This window comes from Monodelphis domestica, chromosome 2 (genome assembly GCF_027887165.1).
Source record: "Monodelphis domestica isolate mMonDom1 chromosome 2, mMonDom1.pri, whole genome shotgun sequence".
Classification (NCBI taxonomy): Eukaryota; Metazoa; Chordata; class Mammalia; order Didelphimorphia; family Didelphidae; genus Monodelphis; species Monodelphis domestica.
In genome coordinates, this window is record NC_077228.1 from 33,060,693 (window position 1) to 33,086,701 (window position 26,009).

Consider the following 26,009-nt stretch of genomic DNA (forward strand, 5'->3'; position numbering starts at 1 on the left):
GTTTTACTTCTGGTTCTCCTCTCACCCCAGTGAAATAGACCTTCTCTACCTAACTTCCAAGTTTCTGTAGGAGAATTATTTCACTTTGTCCCCTTGTTGGTTCTGCCCCATAAATATTAATTTTGAGGCTCTGTGTGAAGGTTGGTTTAAGAGGATTCTCAGAGCTTTTCCAGATTTCTGTGCTGCTTCTCTGCCATTTTTGCTCTGACCCACCCCCCTCACATAGCACACAGATACTAAGAAAGGACATTCTGTTTATTAGACTTGGCTCCATACATTGGTCTTAGTCTTACACCCCTCAGATATACAGAGGTGGGAGGTGGAGCTGGGGAGGCAGCCAAGCCTCTCCCCCCACCATGGTCAAGGGCCTCTTTTTCCCCCATTCCCATAGCTGCTTCTACACCTCCTTATCCTCAATGGCCTCCCCTTTCCCAAGCTTGGTGGACCACCAGCAGTTAGGGATGGGGGATTCAAGGTCAGAGGTAGGGAAGAGGGATGGAACTACACCTGGGGTACATCCTTCTTAGCTGTCTCCCCTTCCTCATCAATTTCATCGTCAGACTTGAAGTCTTCCCACTCATTCCACATACTCAGGGAGAATTTGGAAGTGATGACACCTAAAGCTGGAAGTCAGAGGCAGAAGTGTATAGTCCCTGGGCTATACTCCCATCCCAGCTTAAGCCCCTTTTCCAGAGCTTCTCTCACCATTGGAGATGTCGATCTTGTTGGAGACCAGGATATCAGCTTGGATGCTATCCATATTTATGTACAATTCCTCCGCATTGCTCTAGGAAATAGGGGTGTTAAAAGTGAAGGTAGTTTGGGGATGGGGAAAGGGCTGCCCCAGACCTGGTCTTCAGGAAAATTCCCACCAGTTCTGGGCTTCCTTACACTATGGCAGGAGCCACAGAGAAGCATGAGGGGTTTGGTCCATCTGAGAACCTGAGAGTGGGTCACTATAAGCCTTGAGTACAGTAGCCCAGCATAGCCAGGCCTCTGGTAGGGCACAGAGGGGGATGGAGAATCAAGAGCCAACTGGAGGCCTCTCAAAGGTCATGGGAATAAGGATGAGGTTCCTGACTAAGGAGATGAACCAGCTGAGGCTGGGCCTAGGACTGGGGCAGAACTAGGCCTGGAGAACCACCTAGAGAAGCCCAAGGAAGCCCAAGGGAGAGGTCCCTAGACTTTAGCCCCTCAGGGTGGGGGGTGGGAAAATCACCATGAAAAGATTGAACAGAGTATCCCCCAGGGCCTTGTGCACATGCTCTTCCACAACAGGAAATGTCTGGACAAAATACTGCAGAATAAGAGAGGAGAATAAAGGCAGGAGATGCTGGCTGGATCCAGATTTGCCCACTTTTCTGTACCTCCTCTCCCCCCAGGCACTTCACCTGGTCCCAGGCCTTGTTTTTCCTCTTTCCCCACCAGGTATTTCACTCAGACCCAGATCCAGGCCCCTCTTCCCCAGCCCTCCTGAAGCTCCTGCCCCCCACCTCCAAAGTGAGGCTGGCCAGGCGTTGCCCATTGCTGTGGTCCTGGTTGCCCATGGCGTATATCAGGTTATTGATCACCCGCATGTGCAACAGTTCTTCTGCTATGGCCATGGATCCTCGAGCTAAGATCCTGTGGGAAGTAGTGCCAGTGAGCAGAGGAGGCCTCTCCTGGGCCAGCTCAGAGAGACAGAAAGCAAGGTCAGGTGTCCAGAAGGCCAGCCCAGCTGGGGCACCTAGGCAGTGTGCAGCAGGGATTTCAGTGGCCCAGAGCTGCTAGAATTAGTTATTAAAATTCCCATTAGCCTAAGTGGGCCGTCAGTCCACAAGCATTTACTATAGCACTGTTCTAAGCACTGGAAATACAAAGAAGCGAAGATGGTCATTCTCAGACCTCCCTGCCTAATGAGTGAGACAATGTGAACACAGCTAGGTGTTGTGGCTGTTGTTGAGTCATTTCACTTGTGTCTGACTCTCCACAACCCCATTTGGAGTTTTCTTGGCAAAGATCCTGAAGTGGCATTTCCTTCTCCAGCTCATTTTACAGATCAGAAAACTGAGGCAAATGGGGTTAAGTGATTTTCTCAGGGTCATTCAGCTTAATATGTATCTGAGGCTGGATTCTAAGCATTATACACTAAGGCCCCACCTAGCTGCTCCTATGTCAACTATGTATAAACAAGCTATAGACATGATAAACTGAAGGTCCACCAACAGGGGGAAGGCAATAGAATTAGAGGGATTGGACTAGGCTTCCTACAAAAGGGAGGAGTTTAGCTGGGACTTGAAGCTAGGAGGTAGAGGTGAGGAAATGTGCTCTAGGCAGAGGAAATGACCAGAGAAAACAACCTGTCAGGAAGTGGCTGTGGTTCAAGGCCTAGCCAGGAGGCTGGTGGGTCAGTGTACAGGTTCAGGAGTGAAGGGCAAGAAGCCTGGATAACTAGGAGGGAATCGGGCTATTTAAGATTTTATATTGATCCTGGAGGTGAGAAGAGAGTTGACTGAATGGGGGGAGTGGTGCCTTAATTAGAACTGGGCTGTAGAAAGATGGGCTTCAGAAGCTGAGGAAGGATGGAGTGAGGAGGCAAAGTCCAAGTAAGAAGTGTAACAGGGTGGTGTCCATGTCAGAGGAGAGAAGGAAGGAAGTATGAGAGACACTATGAAGGTAAAAACAGTAGGGTTTGGCATGTAAATGGATATGGAGATGAGAATGAGTAGTTGAGGATGACACATAGGGTTGTGAGCCTAGATATTGGATGATGGTGTTCTCAACAGCAATGGGAAAGTGAGGAAGAGAGGAGGATTTAGGGGGAAAGATCATGAATTTGGTTTTGGACATGTTGAGTTTAAGATACCCACCCTGAGGACAAGCAGTTCAAAAGGCAGTTGCAGGTAGGAGGCATCTGGGTGGCTCAGTGGATTGAGAGCCAGGCCCTGGGTTCAAATCTGGTATCAGATACTTCATAGTCTTGTGACCTTGGGCAAGTGACTTAACCCCATTACGTAGTCCTTACTACTCTTCTTCCTTGGAACCAATACACAGTATTGATTCTAAGACAGAAGGTGAGGGTTTAGGTCAAGAGGAGAGTAGGGCAGATACCTAAGAGGCATCTCTATAGAGATGACAGTTGAATCCATTAGAGGTAATGAGATCATTGGGCGAGTGAGAAGAGGCCCCAGGACAGAGTCCTTGGGACATACCCATGGTTAATGGGCATGATCTAGAGGAGGATCCCACCAAGGAGACTGAGAAGGAATGGTCAGAGAGAGCATTGGGGCCAGAGAACCTAGAGGAATGAAAGTCTATAGGAAGGGAAGGCAATTGACCCTGGTAGAATCTTTTGAACAGGCTGGACAACAGAATCCAAAAAGGTCTTAATAGCTTTCCAAAGTGGGATGAAGCTTGGGATGAGGAATTTTGCAGAGTCCTACAAAGTTCTGCCCTTGGGTTCTAGAGTGAGCAAGTCCAGGGCTAGGTGATTTGGCAGCCCATGAAAAGCATTGCTGCCCATCCTACTTTTCCAGGGTGATCTTATATACCCTCTGTGCTTCCCAAACAAATCCTGTACTTTCTTACCTCAGTACATTTGCTCAGGCTGTTTCCCATGCCTGGTCTTTCCTCCCTCCCCCTCTTCACCTGATGAGAAAACCCATCTTCTTGACTTCTAGAGCTCTCTTTGTTCTGCCATGAGGCTTAGGAGTGAGCCACATGATGATTAGTTGAATGAACTGGGGAAGTTTAGCCTGGAGAAGAGAAGACTTAGGGGAGGGAAAGGGACATAAAATAGCTGTCTTTTTGAATTTGAAGAATTGTGCTGCCTGAGCTCAGAAGGCAGAAGCAAGAGGGCTGGGGGAAAATACAAGGAGGTTGGTTGAATCTAGACACTAGGAATTTCTTACAGCAAATGACAGTTGCCTCAGAGTGTCCTGGGCTGTCTGGGAGGGTATCTGTTCCCCTACCCTGCTCAGAATTCTTCAGAGAGGCCCATTTGTGAGGGAAGCTGCCCTCCTGGCTTTGAGGACTTGGCCTCTGTCCCCCACACCTCCTCAACGGTCATCATAGTGCTGCTTTCAAAAATTCAGCCCTTCTGATCCCAAGCCCTAGCTCTTCCTCTTTGGACTGTGACCGAGCTCAGGGATCCAAGGTGTCTGACAGCTGAGGGAAGAAAGAGGTGAGGGCAGAGTACAGCTCCCACTGAGGCAGGCCCAGAGTGCTGGTTGGGGCAACAAGCCTGGAGCAAAGCTCAGACCACTTTCTTCTTCCCCCTTCTCAATAACCTCCTTCCTACCATGGGGGGCTGATGTTTGGACAGAAGGTGTCTTAGGTCCAGGGATATGGGGGAGGCAGTATTGGAGGGGGCTTACCCAATGGCCTTAGCAGCAGCAGCTTGCTGCAAAAACACAGGGAGGTGGGCAGAGACCTGGAATACTGATGGGTCTGCAGAAGGAAGAGAGGGTAGGGATGGATCCTGGATCAGTGGACAAGTTCTGCTGGGGGCTACCCAGGAGTCCTAACTTACCTTCTAAGATCTTGGGCTGAAATTTGCTGATATCTTTAGCAGATGGTTTCAGCAGGTCCACAAGGCCTTGAAGCAGATTAGTCCGAATTTCAGTGTTGATGAGGTCTTTGATCAGCTCTATGGCTACAGAGAGGAGCACAGGAAAAGATCTCAGGATTCTGATCCCAAAGCCAAAACCTCTTCCTGGAGCCCAGCACTGACTGGGATGAAGGTCTAGCTCCTGGCTCCTTGGGCATGGAAGGGACCCACTACTCACCAGGCTTCCCTACCCCAGAAAATTCCCTCGACTGGGCTAGCTGATTCCTTCCTCCAACCAGGGCTCTCAAATGCAACCCAGAGAAACAAAGGGATCCTCTAGGCCCACCCTTCTCTTTGTCTTTTTGTCCACAATGAATCTAGCTGTTTCAAAAGGGATGTAGGAGTGTTTGTCAAGTAGGAGTTCAGTAGGACTCAGCAATCTTGATGCAATCTTGAACTGCATAATTAAGAGAGGAGATGGTGCTTCTAGGAATGGGGAGGTGGGAATCCTACTGGCCTTCATCATGGTCAGCCCTCATTTGGGCCAGTTCTGATCATTGTGTCTTAATAAGGATACTAATGAACCAAACCAACAAAAATCACATGATTATCTCAATAGATGCAGAAAAAGCCTTGGACAAAAGACAACACTCATTCCTATTGAAAACACTAGAAAGTATAGGAATAGCAGGGCCTTTCCTAAAAATAATAAGCAGTATATATCTAAAACCATCAGCAAACATCATCTGCAATGGAGATAAACTAGAAGCCTTCCCAATAAGATCAGGAGTCAAACAAGGATGCTCATCACCTCTATTATTTAATATTGTACTAGAAACACTAACAATAACAAGTAGAGAAGAAGAAATTGAAGGGATTAAAGTAGGCAATGAGGAGACCAAGCTATCACTCTTTGAGGATGATATGATGGTCTACTTAAAGAATCCTAGAGAATCAACTAAGAAGCTAGTGGAAATAATCAACAACTTTAGCAAAGTTTCAGGATACAATATAGACCCACATAAGTCATCAGTATTTCTATATATTTCTAACACATCTCAGCAGCAACAGTTAGAAAGAGAAATTCCATTTAAAATCACCCAAGACAATATAAAATATTTGGGAATCTATTTACCAAGACAAACACAGGAACTATATGAATACAACTACAAAACACTTTACACACAATTAAAACTAGATCTAAGTGAATGGAAAAACATTAATTGCTCATGGGTAGGATAAGCTAATATAATAAAAATGACAATCCTACCCAAATTAATGTACTTATTTAGTGTAATACCTATCAAATTACCAATAAAAATTTTTATTGAATTAGAAAAAAATTATAACAAAGTTTATTTGGAAGAACAAAAGATCAAGAATATCAAGGGAACTACTAAAAAAAAGTGAAGGATGGGGGCCTTGCAGTACCAGATCTTAAACTGTACTATAAAGCAGTGGTCATCAGAACAATATGGTACTGGCTAAGAGACAGAAGGGAGGATCAATGGAATAGGCTTGGGGTAAATGTCCTCAACAAGAGGGTGTATGATAAACCCAAAGATCCCAGCTTTTGGGATAAGAACCCACTATTTGACAAAAACTGCTGGGAAAATTGGAAAACAGTATGGGAGAGATCAAGTTTAGATCAATTTCTCACACCCTACACCAAGATAAATTCAGAATGGGTAAATGACTTAAATATAAAAAAAGAAAAGAATTTAAGACCAAGGAAAAGATAGAGAGTATCACAAAATGTAAAATAAATAATTTTGATTATGTTAAATTAAAGAGTTTCTGTACAAACAAAACCAATGCAACCAAGATTAGAAGAGAAGCAACAAACTGAATGAAAATCTTTATAACAAGAAACTCTGACAAAGATCTAATTACTTAAATGTATAAGGAGCTAAATCAATTGTACAAAAAAATCAAGCCATTACCCATGAAAAAGTGTTCTAAATCTCTTATAATTAGAGACATGAAAATCAAAACAACTGAGTTACCACCTCACACCTAGCAAGTTGGCTAACATGACAGCAAAGGAAAGTAATAACTGTTCAAGGGGATGTAGCAAAATTGGGACATTGGGAATTGCTGGTGGAGTTGTGAATTGATCCAACCATTCTGGGAGGCAATTTGGAACTATGTCCAAAGGGCTTTAAAAGAATGCATGCCCTTTGATCCAGTAATATCACTGATGGGTTTGTACCCCAAAGAGACAATAAGGAAAAAGACTTGTACAAAAATATTTATGGCTAAGCTCTTTGTGGTGGCAAAAAATTGGAAAATGAGGAGATGCCCTCCAATTGGGGAATGGCTGAAGAAATTGTGGTATCTGTTAGTGATGGAATATTATTGTGCTTAAAGGAATAATAAAGTGGAGGAAGAATTCCAGTCAAACTGGAAAGACCTCCAGGAATTGATGCAGAGTGAAAGTTGCAGTACCAGAACATTGTACACAGAGATGGATACACTATGGCACAATAGGATGTAATGGACTTCTCTACTAGCAGCAATGCAATGACGCAGGACAATTCTGAGGGACTTATGAGAAAGAAGCCATCCACATCCAGAGGAAGAACTGTAGAAGCAGAAACGCAGAAGAAAAACAATTGCTTTGGTTGTTGTCACATGGGTCAATGGGGATATGATTGGGGATGTAGACTCTAAACGATCACCCTAGTGCAAATATTCATGGTATAGGAATGGGTCTTGATCAATGACACATGTAAAACCCAGTGGAATTGCTTGATGGCTCCCGGAGGGGAGTGGGAGGAGGGGAGGAAAAGAACATGAATCATGTAACCATGGAAAAATATTGTAAATTAATGAATTAAATAAATAATTTTTTTTAAAAGAAGGCTATTGATCAGCTGGAAGGTTGCCTAAGAGGTAGCCAAGATGGTGAAGGGCTTGGAATAGAACAGAATAGAATGGTCTCTTATTGTTATTTGGTCATGTCCAACTTTTTATGATTCCATTTGGAGTTTTGTTGGCAAAGATACTGGCATGGTTTGGTATTTCCTTTTTTGAGAAAACTGAGGCAAAAGATGTTAATGACTTGTCCAGGGTCACACAGTCAGCAAGTGTCTGAAGTCAGATTTGAATTTAGGAGATGAATCTTCCTAACTCCAAGCCTGGGGTTCCATTCAGTGTATCACCTAACTGCCCCAGAAATGGTCTCAGGGCTACTCAAACAAGCATCTATCAGAGAATGCATGGATGTCCTATGCTCTTGCAGGACTTTATTTTTCATAGCAAAAATATTAACTTATTTGGTAAAACCAATACCTATAAAATATCTCTCCCCATAAACCCAAGGTTCCTTTCAAAATACACCTAGGAAGGAAACAAGGATTTATTAATTACCTGCCATCAATTGCCTGCTGTGTTAAGCCCTTTACAAATCACTGTTACTCGGCCACTCTGGGAAGTGGGTTCTAGTATTATCCCCATTTTACAGTTGAGAAAACTAAGGCAAATAGAGGTTAAGTAACACAGCTAGTAATCATCTATGGACAGATTTGAATTGACTCCACCAGGAGTCTTCCTGACTCCACTGCATCACCTGGCTTCCCACTTAGGATCCACAGAAAGTTGGCTCAAACTTGGAGTTCTGCATGTGTGCCAAAGGCCTGTATATCCTTTCTTTCTTCCTACAGTACTCAGGAGCTTCCCTAGGTGTAGTTCCCAGCTGAGCTCCCAAGGTCTGCTCCTCTCCATAACACAGCTCTCTTCTCCGCTGCCAGGGTTCACGTTGCTTGAAGTTACTTCCTCTTTATATCTGTTTGTATCCTGAGATTTGTCTCTGCTCTCTGCTGGATGCAGTGTCTCTGACTAGCTTATGAGGTCACTTTTTAAGTTATAAAACCTACATAGGGGGTGGAGAGAGAAGAGGAAAATCCTTCTTCCCTCTCCCTGAAAAAGTTCTCCATGAGCAGCTCCAAGCTTGTTATGTCTGAATCTGCAACTCTGAAATTCACCCAAGGCTTAGCTATGTAAAGCTCTCATTGGCTCTTTTTCCCTTCTTGACCCAGTCAGAGACATTAGAAGTTCATAAAGGCATGGGACATCCTCAATAGTCATTTCAATACCTTGTTAGCACTCTCTAATTATATCTGCAGCCTTTGATGATGCCATCAAGGAAAGTATCTCTTCATACATTGAAAACACGAAAACCACAAGAATAGCCTGTCGAAGGAAGGACTATGAGTCATAGAAAAAAATAATCTTACATAATGATACATAATCTTGGGCTTTAGAAACAGAGCTCAGGGGCAGGTACTTTCTGGTAGCTTCAGATTGGGACTTTGGGCAATCCTTAAGGAATTAGGCAGTTTGAGCTTTGGGGGACACCTAGCAGCTTATATACATGCTGAACTCAGAATTTGGAGTCCACCAGTATCTGGTGCAACCTATAATCCAAAAGGAATCCTTGGCTATTACATACTGCAAAAGTAGTCATTTGACTTCTGCTGGAAGGCCCTCAAGGAGAGAGAACCCGGCAGCCCTCATGGCACCCCCCTCCAACTTTGCAGTGCTGTTCCACAGTGGTCAGAAGCCACAATTTTCTTAGTTGTTCTTCCATTGTGGGCAGCTACTTTGTTTCCAGTTTTTTTTGTTGCTACAAAAAGTATTAACATTTTGGCAAGCTATCATCCATCTTTGGGTTATTGCAGAAGGAAGAGGATAATTGTGTCAAAGGGATGAAGAGTATAGTGACAGTGACTCTTTGTGCATAATCCAAGTTGTTTTCCAATCCCTGTCTCTCTACAACTCTGTTGATTGCCATTAGTCCTCATTTTTGCCAGTTTAAGGGATGTGAAGTAAAGCCTCAGAAGTGTTCAAATGGCATTTCTCTTATTACTAGTGATTCGAAGTGCTTTTTACATGGCTTTTGATATTTTTTCATTCCTATCCCTTTGCTACTAATTTATTGGACAAAGGCTTTTGGTCATGTATATTTGTGACAATTCTCTATATATCCTAGATAACAGGATTTTATCAGAAGTATCTGATGGAAGAGTTCCCCCCCCCCCTCAACAGTTAACATTGTAACAGAAACATTGGTTTCATTTGAGCAAAAGCATTTACATTTAGGAAATTAAAATTTCATAATTTTATTTCTATCCCTTGTTTTGTTATGAATTTTCTGCCTTCATGACAATGAACAATTCCTCCCTTTGTCTTACTGTAACCTTTTTATGATATAATCTTTTATATGTAGTTCAAATATGTGTTTGGAGCTTCCCAAGTATATGGTGTAAGATGCTGTTCTAACTTATTTTCTGCCAAACTGGTTTCTAGTTTCCTAAAAGTCCTGGGGTGGGCATGGCCAAGAGATTACAACAGGAATTGATGACCCTAATGATGTCTGGAGATAAAGAAATTTCTGCCTTTCCAGAGTCAGACAATCTCTTCAAATGGGTTGGGACCATCCATGGTGCCACTGGGACAGTATATGAAGATCTAAGAACCTGATATTGATATTGATATTGTTGGAAAAGTAATTTTTCCTCTAGTAGTTTTGATTCTTAGGTTTGTTGAACACTGGGCTATAGTTGTATCTGATTTCTTCTGAGTATTGTTTCCCCAGAGTGTTCCATAGACCTAGGGTTCTAGTTTTAAACCTGGATCAAATTGTTTTGAAGATTAGGGCTTTCCACCCATCCCATATCTCTCTTGATATTGTAAACATTTTACGATCAACTTACTGAAAATGAATTTTGTTATTATCCAATAATGTTCTATAAAATAGCTCTGTGGCTACTTTAGTGAGTGGGAGAGCAGTCAATCTGTAAGGGAGTTTATGGTTTCTGTGCCTTTCCACTATTCCACATTTCCTGATACTAAGGGAATCCCGAACTAGGTGCCAAATGGGATGAAGATAAAAGTAGCCGTCACATCACGAGAGTCCTTTAAGGTTGACAAAGCACTTTTCTCTCTCCCTCTTGCTTTTCCACCCATCCATCTAATTATTCCTTCTCAGTCTCTTGCTGGATCCTCATCCAAGTCTGGTCCACTCGCCATGAAACCTCTCCCAGGGCTCTGTTCTAGGCCCCTTTCTCTTCTCCTTCTAGACCACGTGTTGGCCTCATTGGCAGCCATTTCTGTGCTGATGATTTGCAAGTCTTCTCATAAGCTGCCCCAACTTCTCTCCAGAAATTGCCTTTTAGACTGCTTTCAGATGCACTGGATGAGACAGACACATGGGCCTCTGGCTGAGCAACCAGGGACCCTGCTGCTCCCCAATGTGGTTTGAAAGAAGCTTCCCAGGGCCTCTAGGACTCAGGCTGGGGCTTCATTCTTAGAGGAGGGGGTATTGTCTGCTGATAACCATCAATCCAGGTGGACTGCATGCACTAAGAATTTTCATCTGATGACTTTTTTCTGCCAAAGGTAAATGGGCTGTAAGTATGCCAGGTGAAAGACAGCTGGGGTACACGGGCTGAACCTGAGTGCGAATCCTGCTTAGAATACTTATTCACTATATGATCCTAGGAAAGACACTTCTCCTCTTCTAAGCCTCAGTTTCTTCATCTAGAAAATGAGGAGAATAATAATAGCAGCTCCCTCACATGGTTGTTGAGAGGATCAGATGAGATAATATATGGAAAATACTTTGCAAAGCTTAAAATACTCTGTGAATGTTGGACTTATTATTAATATTATATGTTGGATTTATTATTAATGGGATCTGTCTGACTACCCGAACCCAAGGAGTTTAGAGATTGGAAAGATCCATCTAACCGAATGTTACAGTTTGGGCAATTGGCATTCTTCAGTCACTTGATTAGTCCTGTATGGATGGAGCTTTTAAAAAAAAATGTTCTTCTTAACTCTTGGAATCAGTTCTGTGTATTGGTTCCAAGGCAGAAGAACAGTAAGAGCTAGGAAATGGGGTTAAGTGACTTGCCCAGGGTCACACAGCTGGGAAGTATCTGAGGCCAAATTTGAACCCAGGACCTCCTGTCTCTAGGCCTGGCTCTCAATTCACTAAGCCACCCAGCTGACCCACAGATGGAACTGTTTTCAGTTTGCTTTCAGTCCTCCCAGCACTCCTCTCATTCTAGGATCTAGTAGTCACACTGGCCTCCTTGCTGTTCCTCACACAGAGTACTCCTTGTCCTGGTCCTGGCTGTCCCCCATCCCTAGCACCCTTCAGTTCTTTGTTCCAACTTCTCAGCAGCCTGTTTGAGGAGGAAACGGTACCCCCAACTAGGGAGGACCAGGGAGATGAGGGGCCAGAGTGGGGGTGCAAAGCCACTATTTGCAGCTATCAACTTCTAGGAGTTTGTGGGTGAAATGAGGGGTGAGAGTAATCTTCCGGCAAAAAGAGAAACAAGATCCTGGTGCAGAAACACCACTTAGCCCAAAGCTCCATAAAGCCCAAGTGGCTGTCAGGGTTCGAATCTGGTTCCCCGACTGGCTGCTAGAAAGGGAGGGGCTCGGGAGCAGCCTCACCTGGAGGGAGGCGCCGCGCCGCGCCACGCCCCTCTGCCTTCTGGCTCCCGCACCTGAGGAAGGAGCGAGCTTTCGGTCTTAATCTGCATATTCACAATCGTACTTTGCATAGCAGGAGAAAGTCGCCCTGAGTGTACCCAGGGTCCTGTCTCTGGGGCTGGGGCGGGCTTCAGACCGAAGTCATACTCTGGTTTCTCTTCAGATCGTATAAATCTTTCGCCTTTTACTAAAGATTTCCGTGGAGAGGAACGACCAAGAGTCAGTAACTAATTTTTAGAGGCCTCGCTTTGGCGAGGTTACTTGTGGTGTCAAAAAGTAAGAACTTTGCTTTTCCGTTTGCTCTTCAATGTTACCTTTGTTGGGTCTCGATGTTTTTTCGCTTTTCGTTTAATACTCTTGCTTTTTTTAACTCTCAACTATTTTTCTTCGTTGCCACGTTCTGGGAACGCCTCAACTCTTCGAGTTTAACTTTCAGTTTCTGGCGTTTCTTTTGGCTTTCTGTTCCCGGCGACATCTTCGCTCCCGCGCTGGTTTTCGGGAACCACCAAGCCTACCGAGTCTCTTACGCGCGACTTCGACATTCCCCGCCATTTCAGCTGGCCATTCTACGACTCCCTCCCTTCCCCCACCCCCACAAGGAATAACTTGGGAGCGGAAGTCCCTCCAACTCTCCAGCCCCAGTTCGAACCCCGAGATCTCTCTGCTGCCCATCTTCGCGCACGAAATTCCTTACCCTACCCGGCTTCCAAAATCTTTGACAGAAACCCCAAGGCTTGACCTCTCCTGTCACAATCTTCCGTGGCTCCCACTGGCTCTAAGCCTGCTCAGCCTTATTAATAGCGAAAGCAGCTCTACGGTCCAGCAGACTCCCCCCAGTCTTCTGTCTTATCTCAAAGGACTCCACTCCCCAGTTTTATCAAGTAGGCCTGCTGGTTCTTCCGGGACCTCATTTCCTGAACTCGGCCTCTCCTCACTTCTGTTTCCCCAAATCCCTTGCTCCCCTTCCAAGCACCACTCAGACACCACCCCCCGCATCGTAAATCCTTTCCTGATCTTCCCAAGGGTTAGAATTCTCTTCTCTATGAAACAGGATTGCATTCAGGTCTGGGACTGCGGGAATGGCTAGAACCCAAGAACATGAATGGTTCCATGTGAACTTAGAACGTGGTCTCTGAGAGCTGTGTTTTGCCCTGCCCTGTTTAACACTTTTATCTATGACTTGAACAAAGGCACCACATTTGCAGATGACTCAAAAAACTGGGATGGGCCAACTGACACACTGAATGACAAGCAAAATGCTCTTGACAGGACTTCCCAATCCTGGAAGCCTGGCCTTTCTGTAACATAATCCAAGACGTTTCAGTATTTTTTTTTAGTGCCCATGTCTTACTTATGATTCATCAGAAGTTTGTGGTTCATTGAAACCCCCAGATCTTTTTCAGATGGACAGTTCTCTGGATTAGCCATGTCTCTCCAACTTTTTTTTTTTTATAAAGAACCCTTATTTTATGTCTTAGTAACAATTCTAAGGACAAAGGGCAAGGGCTAAGTAAATGGAGTTATTACATAGCTAGGAAGTGAAGGAGGCTAGATTTGAACCCAGGTCCTCCAGATTCCAAACCTGGTGGTCTTATCCACTGAGCCACCTAGCTGCCCCTGCTTCTTAAACTAAGAATTTAAATATAAAAATTATATTTAATATACTTACATATAACCAATATACTTTTAAAAAATCCTTCCCTTCTGCCTTAGAATCAATACTGTGTATTGGTTCCGAGGAAGAACGGTAAGGGCTAGGCCATGGGGGTCAAGTGACTTGCCCAGGGTCACACAGCTGGGAAGTGTCTGAGGCTAGATTTAAACCTAGGACCTCCCTTCTCTAGGCCTGGCTCTCCATTCACTGAACCACCCAGCTGCCCCCTAATTAATATACTCTAAAATTAATTATAAATAATGTATACCCAAGTATAAAACTTCCCACTTATCCCTTTTAAATCATCTCATTCAAAACGACTCCCCGAGGCCTTAAATTAGGTCCCTGACTGTCATTCAGAGGGCTGCCTGATCCTTGGAGCTTGATGCCACTCCATTCATTCATTCATTCATTCATTCTCCCCTCATGCAGGTTTTCTATTCTGGTGAGAATAGAACTGGCTCTGCTTCCAAGCAAGGAAACCAGCCTACCATGTGCTGGGAAGCCCTTTGCAATACCCAGCCACAGGTGAACTGGGTGCTAGTTTTGAAGATCTCTCCAGCCGCTCGCCCCCTGGTGGCCTCTCGATGCACGACACCGAAGGGGGGGAAATGTCATCTGGTCTGAAATAGATCCTCAGGCGGGGTTTCTGCAGCTAGTCCTGGGGGTAGCCCAAGGGACCTTGACCACTGGCTTGGGAAGCTGGTCTGTCACCCAGCCTGCTCCTAGAGGGAGGCCCAGTTATTCTGGCCTCCCTAGTTCTCCCTAAAGCCACGAGGGCTGGGGCTTTGCCCAACCTCTGCAGGTCCTGATTCTTTTTAAGAGGCTCATTCTGGAGGGGCGGCCAGGCGGCTCAGTGGATTGGGAACCAGATCTGGAGATGGGGGTCCTGGGTAAAATTCTGCCCTCCCCAGACCCGTCCTAGCAGTATGACCCTGGGCAAGTCACTTCCTGGCACGGCCTGACCCTGACGCTCTCTTCTGCCTTGGAACCAATACATTCTGAGGCAGGAAAGGTAGGAGTTTGACACAAAGGAAGCGAAGCTCATTCTTCCCCAGCACTTGGTTACACTTCTCATCTCAGTGGATGCTCACAAGACAATAGTTTACAGATGTGGAAACTGAGGCTAAGGGCTCAGGCTATTCCACCTTGGGGACCAGTTGCCAGTGGGATTCTGGACTCCAAGGCCAGGACTTAACTGGAGGAGGTGTCGCCTCCCTGGATGTTCTCTCTCCACTTTTGAGAACAAATCTATCCCAGGATTGGGGGGAGGGAGGAGGAGAGAGTGGGTTGGTGAAGGCCAGGATGGAGGCTTGGGGACTGTCATTCCCCTCATTTCTGTGAAAGGCCATGTGCCTTCTCCTGACTGGGTCAAGGCTTTGCCTGCAATTCGCCTTTCCTCGGGGTCTCAGTTTCCTCCTCTGAGAGATGGGGCGATAGTAGTTCCTTTGCCTCTCTAGGTTCGACTTTGGAGCAGCTGCCCACAGGACTGGGACAGTCTACCCCGGAGCCGCCAAGGGAGTGAAGGCAGGAAGGCTGGAAGGGCAGCGAGTTAGTGCTGCTTTGCATACCCACAAGGCCATGCGCCACAGCGCGGACTGTCCCTGGGAAAGCGCCCCTTTCCTCGACTTCCCCCCTTCCCCCCGTCTCCCTCTAACTTGGGAGGTGGGGAGCCCACGGAGGGGGGGCGTTTCTGGGCGTAGCTGCTCCCCGAGGAGCCGCGACGGGGGAGGAGGGTCTCTGAGCGTCTTAGTCGCCGTCAGCTAAGGCGGGGTGTGGTGTCCGGGGCCGTGCGGGGCGGGAAGACAGGAGCATACTCTGGTTTCTCTTCAGATCGTATAAATCTTTCGCCTTTTACTAAAGATTTCCGTGGAGAGGAACAACCAAGAGTCTTAATCTAATTTTTTTAAGGCCTTGCTTTGGCGAGGCTTCACAATCTGTCTTAAAGAATAGCAGTTTTGTAATTACTTCCTTGGTTAAGTGCTGAGGCTTTAGCCAGCTCTTCTGCGACATTAAGGGAATTTGTACTTCCGCATGCTTTGTCCCCGTTTCACAGCTAGGAGGCTTTTGGGAGTTTAGGGTCTGAGTGACCGGAAGTACTTTCTAAAGCGAGGCTAGCTTCCGGGGGAGACGACAGCAACTAGCGCATTCCTCTCTGAAGGTCTCTAGGTGAGGGCTCACCAGAGTTAGACACCTATTTTGCTGGAAGCGCTGCCCCCTTTCAATCTCATCATATTTGGGGGGCTAGGCTTTTTTTAACCCTCACCTTCTGCCTTAGTATCAATTTTAAGGCAGAAGGGCAAAGGCTAGGCCATTGGGGTGAAGTGACTTGCTCAGGGTCACATAGCTAGGAAGTGTCTGCCTCTATGCCCTAAGAGGCAGTTCTTAAGAAATCCAAGCTTTCAATAGCCACATGGAAAAAAAAGTTCTAGAAATGACTAATCATTAGAGAAATGTCTGAAAAGCAGGTCTGAGGCCCGGCCACCTCATACTCCTCAGACACAAAAACAGTGCCTAGAAAGGGAAAGGACAAGTGCTGGCGGGGATGTGGGGAAACTGGTATGTTCATGTGAACTGGTCCAGCCATTCTGGACCAGAAAGGAATTCAGAGCTGTATCCCCAAATCTATTAATCCCCGGATAGCCTTCGACTCAATGATGGCAATATTAGAGCTACCCCTCCCAGAGAGCAAAGAAAGACCCCCGGGTCCAACAATATCGATAGCAGCTCTTTTCACGGCGTCCAGGAATCAGAAACGGAGGGGATACTCATCAGGTAGGGAATGCTGAACAAATTCTGGCATGTGGATGTGATGGCAAAGGAAATGATGAAACCTGGGAAGACTTACAGGAATTCATACCAAGAGAAGAGAGCAGAACCAAGAGAACAAAGGCGTGCCATAGCAACACTGCTGAGAACAAGCCACTTTGAAAGATTTGAGAATTTGGACCAGCCAGGATTTCAGAATGCCACTTCCTGGGAGAGGAAACAGACTTAAAGATGCTGAAGGAGACATTTTGTAGACTGCTGCCTGACTGCTTTTTTTTTTTTATTTTTTTAAACAAAGGTTTCGTTTTCTTTTGGGGGTGGGGATGTAAGGGGGGGGGGGAGAATGAATGAAGAAATCCCTCATCCTGGGAAGCATTAGGAAGGCACTTGAGCTGATTAAGTGTGTGACATGAAAGATATGACCTTAATGTAAATTACCTTGGCAGTGGTGTGGATGGCAGATTGCCGTGGAGAGGGGTTCGAGTCCGGGAGCCCAATTGGGGGCTGCCAAAATAATCTGGGGGAGAGGCGATCAGGCTCTTTGCAAGAGAGGAATCATGAGCAAATTGTTGTTGATTTGATAGTGGGGTGAGGAGGGCCGAGAAATGGGATGATGCAAAGAGCGTAAGTCTGGGAGAGCAGAAGGCTGGGTTTGGGGCAAAGAGAATGAGCTCAGATTGGGCTCTGTTGAATCTGAGGCAGAGATGAAGCCCAAGAGCATTGCAAGCATAGGCTCAAGGGGCAACAACTGAAAATGGCCGGAGGTGGGTGTCCCAGGAGCAGGGGATAGTCAGCCGTGACAGTCAGTCTGAGAGACCTCGTGCTCACTTTGGGCCCAGGGATTCTTCCTTCCTTCCCTTCAGGATTCATGATAAATTAGCTCCTTCTCCCCTTTCCCCGAAATCCCTGTCTTCTATTTTAGAAAACTCCGGAAGAGCAATAAGGACCAGGCAATGGGGGTTAAGCCCAGCCTCATCCAGCTAGGAAGTGTCTGAGGCCACATTGGAACCCAGGACTATCCACCTCGCCCTCCTCTCTCTCCACTTTTGAGAACAAATCTATCCCAGGATTGGGGGGAGGGAGGAGGAGAGAGTGGGTTGGTGGAGGCCAGGATGGAGGCTTGGGGACTGTCATTCCCCTCATTTCTGTGAAAGGCCACGTGCCTTCTCCTGACTGGGTCAAGGCTTTGCCCGCAATTCGCCTTTCCTCGGGGTCTCAGTTTCCTCCTCTGAGAGATGGGGCGATAGTAGTTCCTTTGCCTCTCTAGGTTCGACTTTGGAGCAGCTGCCCACAGGACTGGGACAGTCTACCCCGGAGCCGCCAAGGGAGTGAAGGCAGGAAGGCAGGAAGGGCAGCGAGTTAGTGCTGCTTTGCATACCCACAAGGCCATGCGCCACAGCGCGGACTGTCCCTGGGAAAGCGCCCCTTTCCTCGACTTCCCCCCTTCCCCCCGTCTCCCTCTAACTTGGGAGGTGGGGAGCCCACGGAGGGGGGGCGTTTCTGGGCGTAGCTGCTCCCCGAGGAGCCGCGACGGGGGAGGAGGGTCTCGTAGCGTCTTAGTCGCCGTCAGCTAAGGCGGGGTGTGGTGTCCGGGGGCGTGCGGGGCGGGAAGGCAGAAGCATACTCTGGTTTCTCTTCAGATCGTATAAATCTTTCGCCTTTTACTAAAGATTTCCGTGGAGAGGAACAACCAAGAGTCTTGACCTAATTTTTTGAGGCCTCGCTCTGGTGAGGCTTGATAATTCGTCTTAAAAAAAAAAGCTTCTGTTTATCTTTGCTTTTGTTTGGCTCTTAAATTTTGCCAACAGCTTCCGTCTATCCAATACTAGATCTTCCTAGCTTTCTATCAGCCCCAGTGGTTTCAGCTGTGGCCATCCCGGCGTGCCTCAGGTGAGAGAAGGATAGAGAGTTGCATGGTTTGTCCAACAGGACTTCCATAATGCACAAGTCCTGCTCAAGACCCTTCTGTGGCCAGGGGCCACGCCTTACCACGAGGAGCAGGATCTTTGGCCAACTGGCAGGAAGTGTCCTGTGCAAAGGTAGGGGTGGAAGCCAGGAAGCTTCTTATCACGCTAGTGTTTGATGGTCCACTAGAAAGGCGAGCTTTAGCCAAAAAGGAAACGGAAGGAATTCAAGTAGGCAGTGAAGAGACAAAGCCATCGCTCTTTGCAGATGATCTGAGTCTTTAGAGAATTTAGGGCACTCTGTGCTGACCTTTGGGCCTCACCGGACCTACCCTGCCCCCTTGCAAGGAGGGCCCAGAGCCAGGCTAGGTCCGCTCACAGCCCTGGGCTCTCCTGGACCCTGCCAGGATGGCTAACTCGGCTCTAGCCCTTGGACCCCTTCCTTCAAGTCAGAAAAGATTCCACGAATTCTCTCCTGGACCTACCCACCCGGGACAGCCCGAGAGCTGTGCCAGGGAGCACAGGGCCAGCCGGCCTGGGACCAAGGGGATTCCAGAAAGAATCTGGGCAGTTTGGTTGTTGTTCAGCCACATCCAGGGATCTCACTGTTTATCCAAGGTCATGTTTGTGGTTTCCATCTCCTTCGGTTTTTCCCGACGTGGGCTCGTGGGCTCGTGGCCAGGGAGTCCTGTCTTCTCACAAAGTATTTCAGCTTCAATATTTGTCTTTCCAACAAATAGTCTGAATGAATTTCTTTAGGTATTGCCTGGTTTTATCTTCTTGCTGTCCAAAGGACTCTTTCCGGTTCTCCAGCACCAAGGTTTGAAGGCATCGATTCTGGGGGCTCAGTTTCCCTTGAGGTCCAATTCTCACAGCCATGGATTGCTACTGGAAAAAGGCGGGTTCTGGCTCTGATGTGTCTGTGCAGATCTGCCATAGCTTTCCTTCCGAGGAACCAGTGTCTGCAGTGATCTTTGAGCCCCAGAGAAAACAGCGGAGATGGCTGCCATCTCTTCTCCTCCTCTTGGCCACAAAGTGATGGGAGCAGTTGCTGAGATTCTTTTCTTTTTCTTCAACGTTAAGCTTCAAGCCAGCCTTTACACACTCTCCTTTCACCCTCATCAGGAGACAAGTCAAAGCTGAAATTGAGAAGCACTTTTATTTGTTTAAGGGAGGCCTTTGTGGTTGAACTGGAGGCAGTCAGAGGAGCAGGAGGTAGGGACACGGAAGGGTACCAGGGCAGCCCACCAACCTGTCAATAGTCTCTTGTTTAACCTGTACTTGGAAGGTGGAAGCTAAGCTGCTGGTACTAAGTGATTACCTTTCTCTTTGGAGGACCAGGGAAAACGCCTTAAAAAAAAGCTATTGCATCCATAGATTTACAGGTAGTTGGCTTCTTTGGCTTCCTTTAAATCCTAAATAAAATCTCACCTCCTCCAGGAAGCCTTCTCCAACTCCTCTTAATTCCATTGCCATCTCTCTGTTAATTATTCCTATTTATCCTGTACATAGCTTGCCTTGTACATATTTGTTTGTATGTTGTCACCTCCATTTGAGTGTCAGTTTCTAGAGGGCTGGGACTGGTTTTTGCCTCTTTTTGTAACCCCAGGCTTTAGCAGGATGCCTGGCACATAGTAGGAGCTTAATAAATGTTTACTGACTGAGGGACTGGTGGAGAGGCATAACTCTGGCCCAATATCCTTTTTTGGAGATAGTCTAGGGAAAGATCAGGCTCTAGGTCTGTCACAGACCTGCTCCTGCTCCCCTCAAAGGCAGAAATCATAGTGTCCCCCAGGGAGGCCTGGGCTGGATCCCAGATCCGACATCCATGCTGCTCAGGATCAACACTAATTCACCTTTCAAAGTTGTCCTACTTGTCTGTTTTTTTCTGGCCTTCCTTTTGTTCTCTTTGGGTATTAAAATAATAAAAGGCATTTCAATGACTTTCTCTGTCTATCTCTGTTTCTCTGTCCCTCTTCCTCTCTCTCCCTCATATTTCTATCCCATCTCTTCCTCCCATCCTACTCCCAAGTTGGAAAAAGGAGAAAAATAAAAAACCATTGTAACAAATACACAGTCAGGCAAAACAAATCTCTACATTGCCTAGCTATGCCCCAAAATGTATGTCTCATCTTGCTTTTCTTAAAAACCCTTACATACTATGTTAGAATCAGTACTGTGTATTGGTTCCAAAACAGAAGAGCAGACAGGGCTAGGTAATGGGGGATAAGTGACTTGCCCAGGGTCACACAGCTGGGAAGTATCTGAGACCAAATTTGAACCCAGGACCCTCCTATCTCCAGGCGTGGTGCTCTATTCAGTGAGCCACCCATCTGCCTCTCACACTGCATTTTTAATCTATCATCTCAGAAATATGGATTACTCATGAGAATATGTCTAAATAATAACAATGACAATTCTACTGAAATTATTTTACTTATTCAGTTTCATACCAATCAAACTACCAAGAGTACTTGTAGAGATAGAAAAATCATAGCAAAGTTCATAATAGAGGTACAAAAGGTCAAGAATCAAAAGGGAAGTAATGAAAATGAGATGAGAAGAAAGAAGGCCAAGCCGTACCAGATCTCACAGTCTACTACAAAGCAATGATCATAAAAACTACTTGGAACTAGTTAAAAAATAGGCTGATCAGCAGATTAAATTAAGCAGACAACAGACATACACAGTGGCATGGTATTCAGTAAACCCAAGGACCCCAATGACTTGGGGTAATTAAGAAAAACATTTTTATATTTAAATATTTATTTTTAAGGATTTGCCATTTGACAAAAATTGCTGGGAACAGGAAAGAAGACGAGTAGAAATTAAATAGCTGAAGACCAGCATTGCACAACATATACCTTCAAAAGCTCTGAAAGGATAGGATGTATGACTTAGATAGAAATGGGAAGTAAGTGGTATAGTAGATAGAATGCCAAGCTTGGCGTCAGGAAGATTTGAGTTCAAATCCAGCCTAACTAGCTGGTTAAAATGAACTGGAGAAGGAATGACAAGGCACTCCTCTATCTGCTAAGAAAACCCCAAATGGAGTCATGAAGTGTTGGACACGACTGAATAACAAAATTGAGGGTTACATCATTAATAAACTGGAGAAAGCAAAGGAGCAAACATCTCTGATTATGGGTAGAGGCATGGCCAATTGGAGAAAAAAATGGAGGAGAAAGAATGGATCAGGAATGATAACATGGATAACTGTAATATAAAATTTAAACATTTTTGCACAAACAAAATCAATGCAGTTAAAATGAAAACTATTGTTAACTGAGAAAGAAAAATCTTTCCAGGAAGTTTCCCTGATAAAGGTTTTATATCTATGACATATAAATAATTGATTCAAATGTATAATAAGAGCCATTCTCCAACAGAAACATGGCCAAAGTATATGAACCAGCAATTCTCAAAGGAAGAAATTCAAATTCTTAATGGCCAGATTGGAAAAAAAATGCTCCAAATCATTAACAATTAGAGAAATTAAAGCAACTTTTAGTTTTAACTTCGCACTCAGCTGAAAGGTAAAATGACAGGCATTGGAGGGAAATATCCACATGATGAAGCCCTGAAGTGGTCCAGCCATTCTAGAAAACAATTTCAAGCTATTCTCCCAATCTATCAAACTGTAAAAATCCTTTGACCCAGCAGGCTTCTACTAGGCTTGGAGCCCCAAAGAGATCAAAGAAAAAGAAAAAAAAGATCCCCCTTAATTTCTTTGCTATAACAAAGGTAAAGAAGAAGTGAGGGCCATTGAAGCATTATTATTTTTTTAATTACATGGACGAGCAGAAAATGAAATCCAGAGGAAAACATGGATGAGCAGGACAGGTCTGAAAGTTACATGCTGTGAAGGAGCTGCTAGGTGGCTCAGTAGATAGAGAGCCAGGCTTGGAATTGGGAGGGCTTGGGTTTAAATTTGGCTTCAGACACTTCCTAGCTATGTGATCTTAAGCAAGTCACTTAACCCCAATTGCCTAGCCCTTGTCCTTCTGTCTTAGAATTAATATTAAGACAGATGGTAAGAGTTATTTTTTTAAGAAAGTTTCATGTTGAGGCTAATATGGAAGTATGTTTTGCATGATTTCCCATGTATAATTGATACCATATCACTTTCCTTCTCAATGGGCAAGGGAAGAGCTGGGGGGAAGAGAATTTGGAACTCAAAAAAATTTTAAACAATGTTAAAAATAAATTAATAAACTAAAAACAAGCAAAATAAACTAGGTAAAAAAAGTAGGTAAAAAAAGTTATGTGTTGAAATCATTATAGGGAAAAGGAAAAGTCTGCTTAAATGAGCCTTGGTTTACTGAGCAATTCAATGTTTCCCTCTCAAAATATAAATGGAAATGTGCACTTTATGTGATGTTTATTAAGTTCAGAATAAAAAAAAACCCCAATGTTAGGGGAAAAAGAGGCAGTGAGTGATTCTGAAAACTGTGGGAGGCTGGAGGATGACACAGGGAAGGAAGGACTACTGAAGAAAGGGGATTCCTCCTGGCAAGGGCTCTGTCCTCCCAGGAATGCAGATGTGAATTCCTGGGCTCTCAGGTGAGAGATCATCCCATAAAGGTTAGAGGATGAGTCATGGTGGTTGGCTGCACTCCGATGACAGGAAGTGAGATTGATTTGTCAATCTCCTATGGAGGTCGGTTGTCTTCCTGACACAGCAGCTCACCAGACTTGTCAAATCAGAACCCCATGACCCACTTCTGGGGCTCCGTGTGGGCACAAATGTGTCCAACAAGCACTGATGAGCCTTAGGAGGTCTAGAACAACAAATGGAAGCTCCACGGAGCACCGGAGATATTTCCATCAGGGCTGCCCACTTTAGGCAAAGGATGCCGAAGAAAGGCTTCACATTTAATTAACTAATTGGATTGGGATTTGGATTCCTAGAGCACAGTTTAAAAGCTAGGCTGGGGCAGAAGTGGGCTGGCTAACAAGGGCCGGCTTAATGTCAGGGAAAACTTCCAAGAATTAGAGCCATTCCAAAGCTGCCTTGGGTGGTAATGGGGTCCCTTTAAAAACTGGCAGTCTTCAAGGAAGGCTGGATGGCTCTAGTTCAGTAAGAGTCGGTCTAGATCTGAGATCCCCGAGAGCTCTGAAGATCAGTGATTTTACCAACAAGTCAGGGGGTTAGAATGGGCTTTTGCTCATGCCCAGATCACCTGGACAGGTAATATGGGAGGCCCCAGGCCCCTGCTTCTGGAAGAAGACATTCTTCGCCTGTAATGTGGATGACCGAAGGGTCAGAAATGGCTCTTTCATTAAAACTGCCAGATTCTCCTTTCCTCTCCCCTCTGCTCTCCTCTCCCGTCTTTTGTCTTAAAACCCTCAAAGGTCTTGGAAAGTGGCGGGTGGACAGATAGGAAGGAGACTTCCAAACACTTGGCTTTACCCATGTGCCGGTGCGGACCTACAAAGGCTCAAGCAAGCGCTGGCCTGGAGGACTTTGGAACAGTCCTGGGCCGAGGGAGGGATGGTCACCGGGAAGCACGACCACCGCTGAAACAACCGTGAGGCCCATGACGGGCATCCACCGGCGAGAATGGGCTTTGAAAAGGCCCATGACCAGGTAGACAGAGCAAGGGTGTGTGTCTGGACTGGCAGCCGTCCATGGGGCCATCTTCAGAGATGGTGGCAGCACCAGTCCATTGGGCATGGAAGGTTTCCTAACCAGCCAGGGAGGATGAGCTCATGTGGATGTGTCCTCACTGTCCTCGGGATGCCCAAAGAGAGAGGAAGTCCGGGAGGGAGACTGCCAGCAGAGATGGGGACTTCCCCCCGGTGGCCCGACAATAGGAAACATGAAACACCTTTCTTTGAACCTTCTTTGCCCCAAAAGTTTAGGGAGGACTGGCAGGGAGAATAGCTAAGGAACCCTAAGGTGGGATAAAGTCAAGATGCTCAGCCTAGTGCCTGGCACATAGTAGGAGTTTAGTAAGTACTCACTGATTGATTTATAGACACGGGGGTCTTTAGCTCAATCCCCCCTTACAGTAACATGTCGAGTCCCCCACAGGAAGACCCTGCCTCCCGCTCTGAGTTTCAAGGACACTTCTGAGGGGTTGAACATATCTTCTTAACACCGTGAGCTCCACTATATCGTTACCTGACCTAGTGAGCAGCACCCAGGGCGGCTATCTTTTCTATATCACAACTTTCCCCATTGTGGTTTCCATAGATCACAGATCAGCATAAGTCATTAAATGGGAATTTTTGGGGAATTTTATGAAGCCAAAGATGACGAATGAAGGCTAGCGGATGACAAAGAAAAAGTTTAGAAATTCAGAAATGCACACTTAGCCCCAAATTTACAATAAGGTGCTGGAAACACATTCTAAAAGAAAAAGAAAAAAATTCAGACTTCTTTCCTGGTACCTTTAAAGGGAGGGCCAAAAAATGTATGAAGATTTTCCAGATCATGGGAGCATGATGTGGAAGGGAGAACTATATAATTTAACCACTAAACGTCAATTAGATTTTACAAAAGGGCCATTTACTGAGAAGATAGAGCAAGAACAGAAGTGGGGTAGGGGACGGCCAGGTGGCTCAGTGGGTTGAGAGCCAGGTCTTGGTTCAAATGTGGCCTCAGACAATTCCTAGCTGTGTGACCCTGGGCTTAACCCCCATTGCCTAGCCCTTACTGCTCTTCTGCCTTGGAACCCCTACACAATATTGAGGGTAAGGGCTTAAAAAAATAGCACGGAGGTAGAAACATATCCCCGCCTCCACCTCTCTTCAACCAGGAGGGCGCACTTTCCCCCTTCACTGGGCTCCGGAAGTACCGGCACTTAGAGAAGTTGCTACAAAGCATTTGCCGATACAAAATTCACCTGTGACCGTGGCCTGGTCAATGGACAGAGTCACTCTCTTCCCTGTAGGCCTGCCATCTTGGCCACAGAGCCAGTCGACCGCAGAGCTAGATCCTGGTCATCTTCTGTATTGGGCTGCCAGACCCATATCAAGTGCCTGGACAATGGCTAATTCTAGTGACGTTCGGCGACTCACAGGATCCCAATGGGTCTAATAGTCCTTCATCCAGAGAGAGGAGACAAAGCTGACCACGAAGAGAGGAGTCACGGAGTCATTCAGGTCTCTTTCTCCCCACCTGGAGGCTTCCAGCATCCCTCCATCACCACCAGGAGAGGGAGGCCAGTTTAGCTAGTTGGTGCCTCTTAGGGAGTCGCAGAATATTTGTGGGGGCTCTGAAGGGGGCAGGACCCTCCCATTCCATGTTATCATGCTCCTCTCAAAGCAGAGCGGTGTTCGTGCTCTGAAGGTTGGGGCTCCCAATAGCCAGGCCCCTGTGACATAGGAATAGATTTCCCTGCTTCTGGGGGGACGATGGGTGCTGCAATCTGAAGGACACAAGCACCAGGGCCCCTTTGGCTCTTGTCTACGATGACTTCCTGATAAGCCAAAGGCCATATCTGAGAGACGGGCCGCCTCACCAGATGTTTACAACCCCCCTTAGCCGGGAACCAAAGATCTTCCCTGGCTGCTGATGTGCTGTTGATGAAGCATTTCTCCATGTTTGTTTGGCCTTCCTGCCAGGATCCGTTTGGACTAAGGCAGAGACTTTGGAAGTGCCCTGCTCGAGGAGATCCTGGCTTTAGATCTTGTTAAGAAG

The 26,009-nt window shown here is 46.0% G+C and overlaps 1 protein-coding gene and 3 non-coding genes across 7 annotated transcripts in view; 3 read left to right on the top strand and 1 right to left on the bottom strand.

Moving 5' to 3' along the window:
- Positions 1-237: 237 nt before the first annotated feature.
- The window catches only part of ARMH1 (armadillo like helical domain containing 1), a 56,133-nt gene continuing 30,361 nt past the window's right edge, over positions 238-26,009 (bottom strand). For all 4 annotated transcript variants that reach the window (XM_056815248.1, XM_056815249.1, XM_056815250.1 and 1 more), the window contains 6 exons: positions 4,511-4,633; positions 4,356-4,428; positions 1,494-1,623; positions 1,220-1,297; positions 706-787; positions 238-623 (listed from right to left, as the gene is read on the bottom strand). In XM_056815248.1, coding sequence (XP_056671226.1) covers positions 502-623; positions 706-787; positions 1,220-1,297; positions 1,494-1,623; positions 4,356-4,428; positions 4,511-4,633 — 608 coding nt within the window. In that variant the 3' untranslated portion in view covers positions 238-501. The remainder of the gene's footprint in view (positions 624-705; positions 788-1,219; positions 1,298-1,493; positions 1,624-4,355; positions 4,429-4,510; positions 4,634-26,009) is intronic.
- Positions 12,178-12,293, top strand: LOC130457641 (U5 spliceosomal RNA). Its single transcript, XR_008916934.1, has one exon. It is a non-coding gene; the product is annotated as a U5 spliceosomal RNA (small nuclear RNA).
- On the top strand, positions 15,502-15,618 carry LOC130457643 (U5 spliceosomal RNA). The gene has a single exon (XR_008916936.1). It is a non-coding gene; the product is annotated as a U5 spliceosomal RNA (small nuclear RNA).
- Positions 18,078-18,193, top strand: LOC130457639 (U5 spliceosomal RNA). Its single transcript, XR_008916932.1, has one exon. It is a non-coding gene; the product is annotated as a U5 spliceosomal RNA (small nuclear RNA).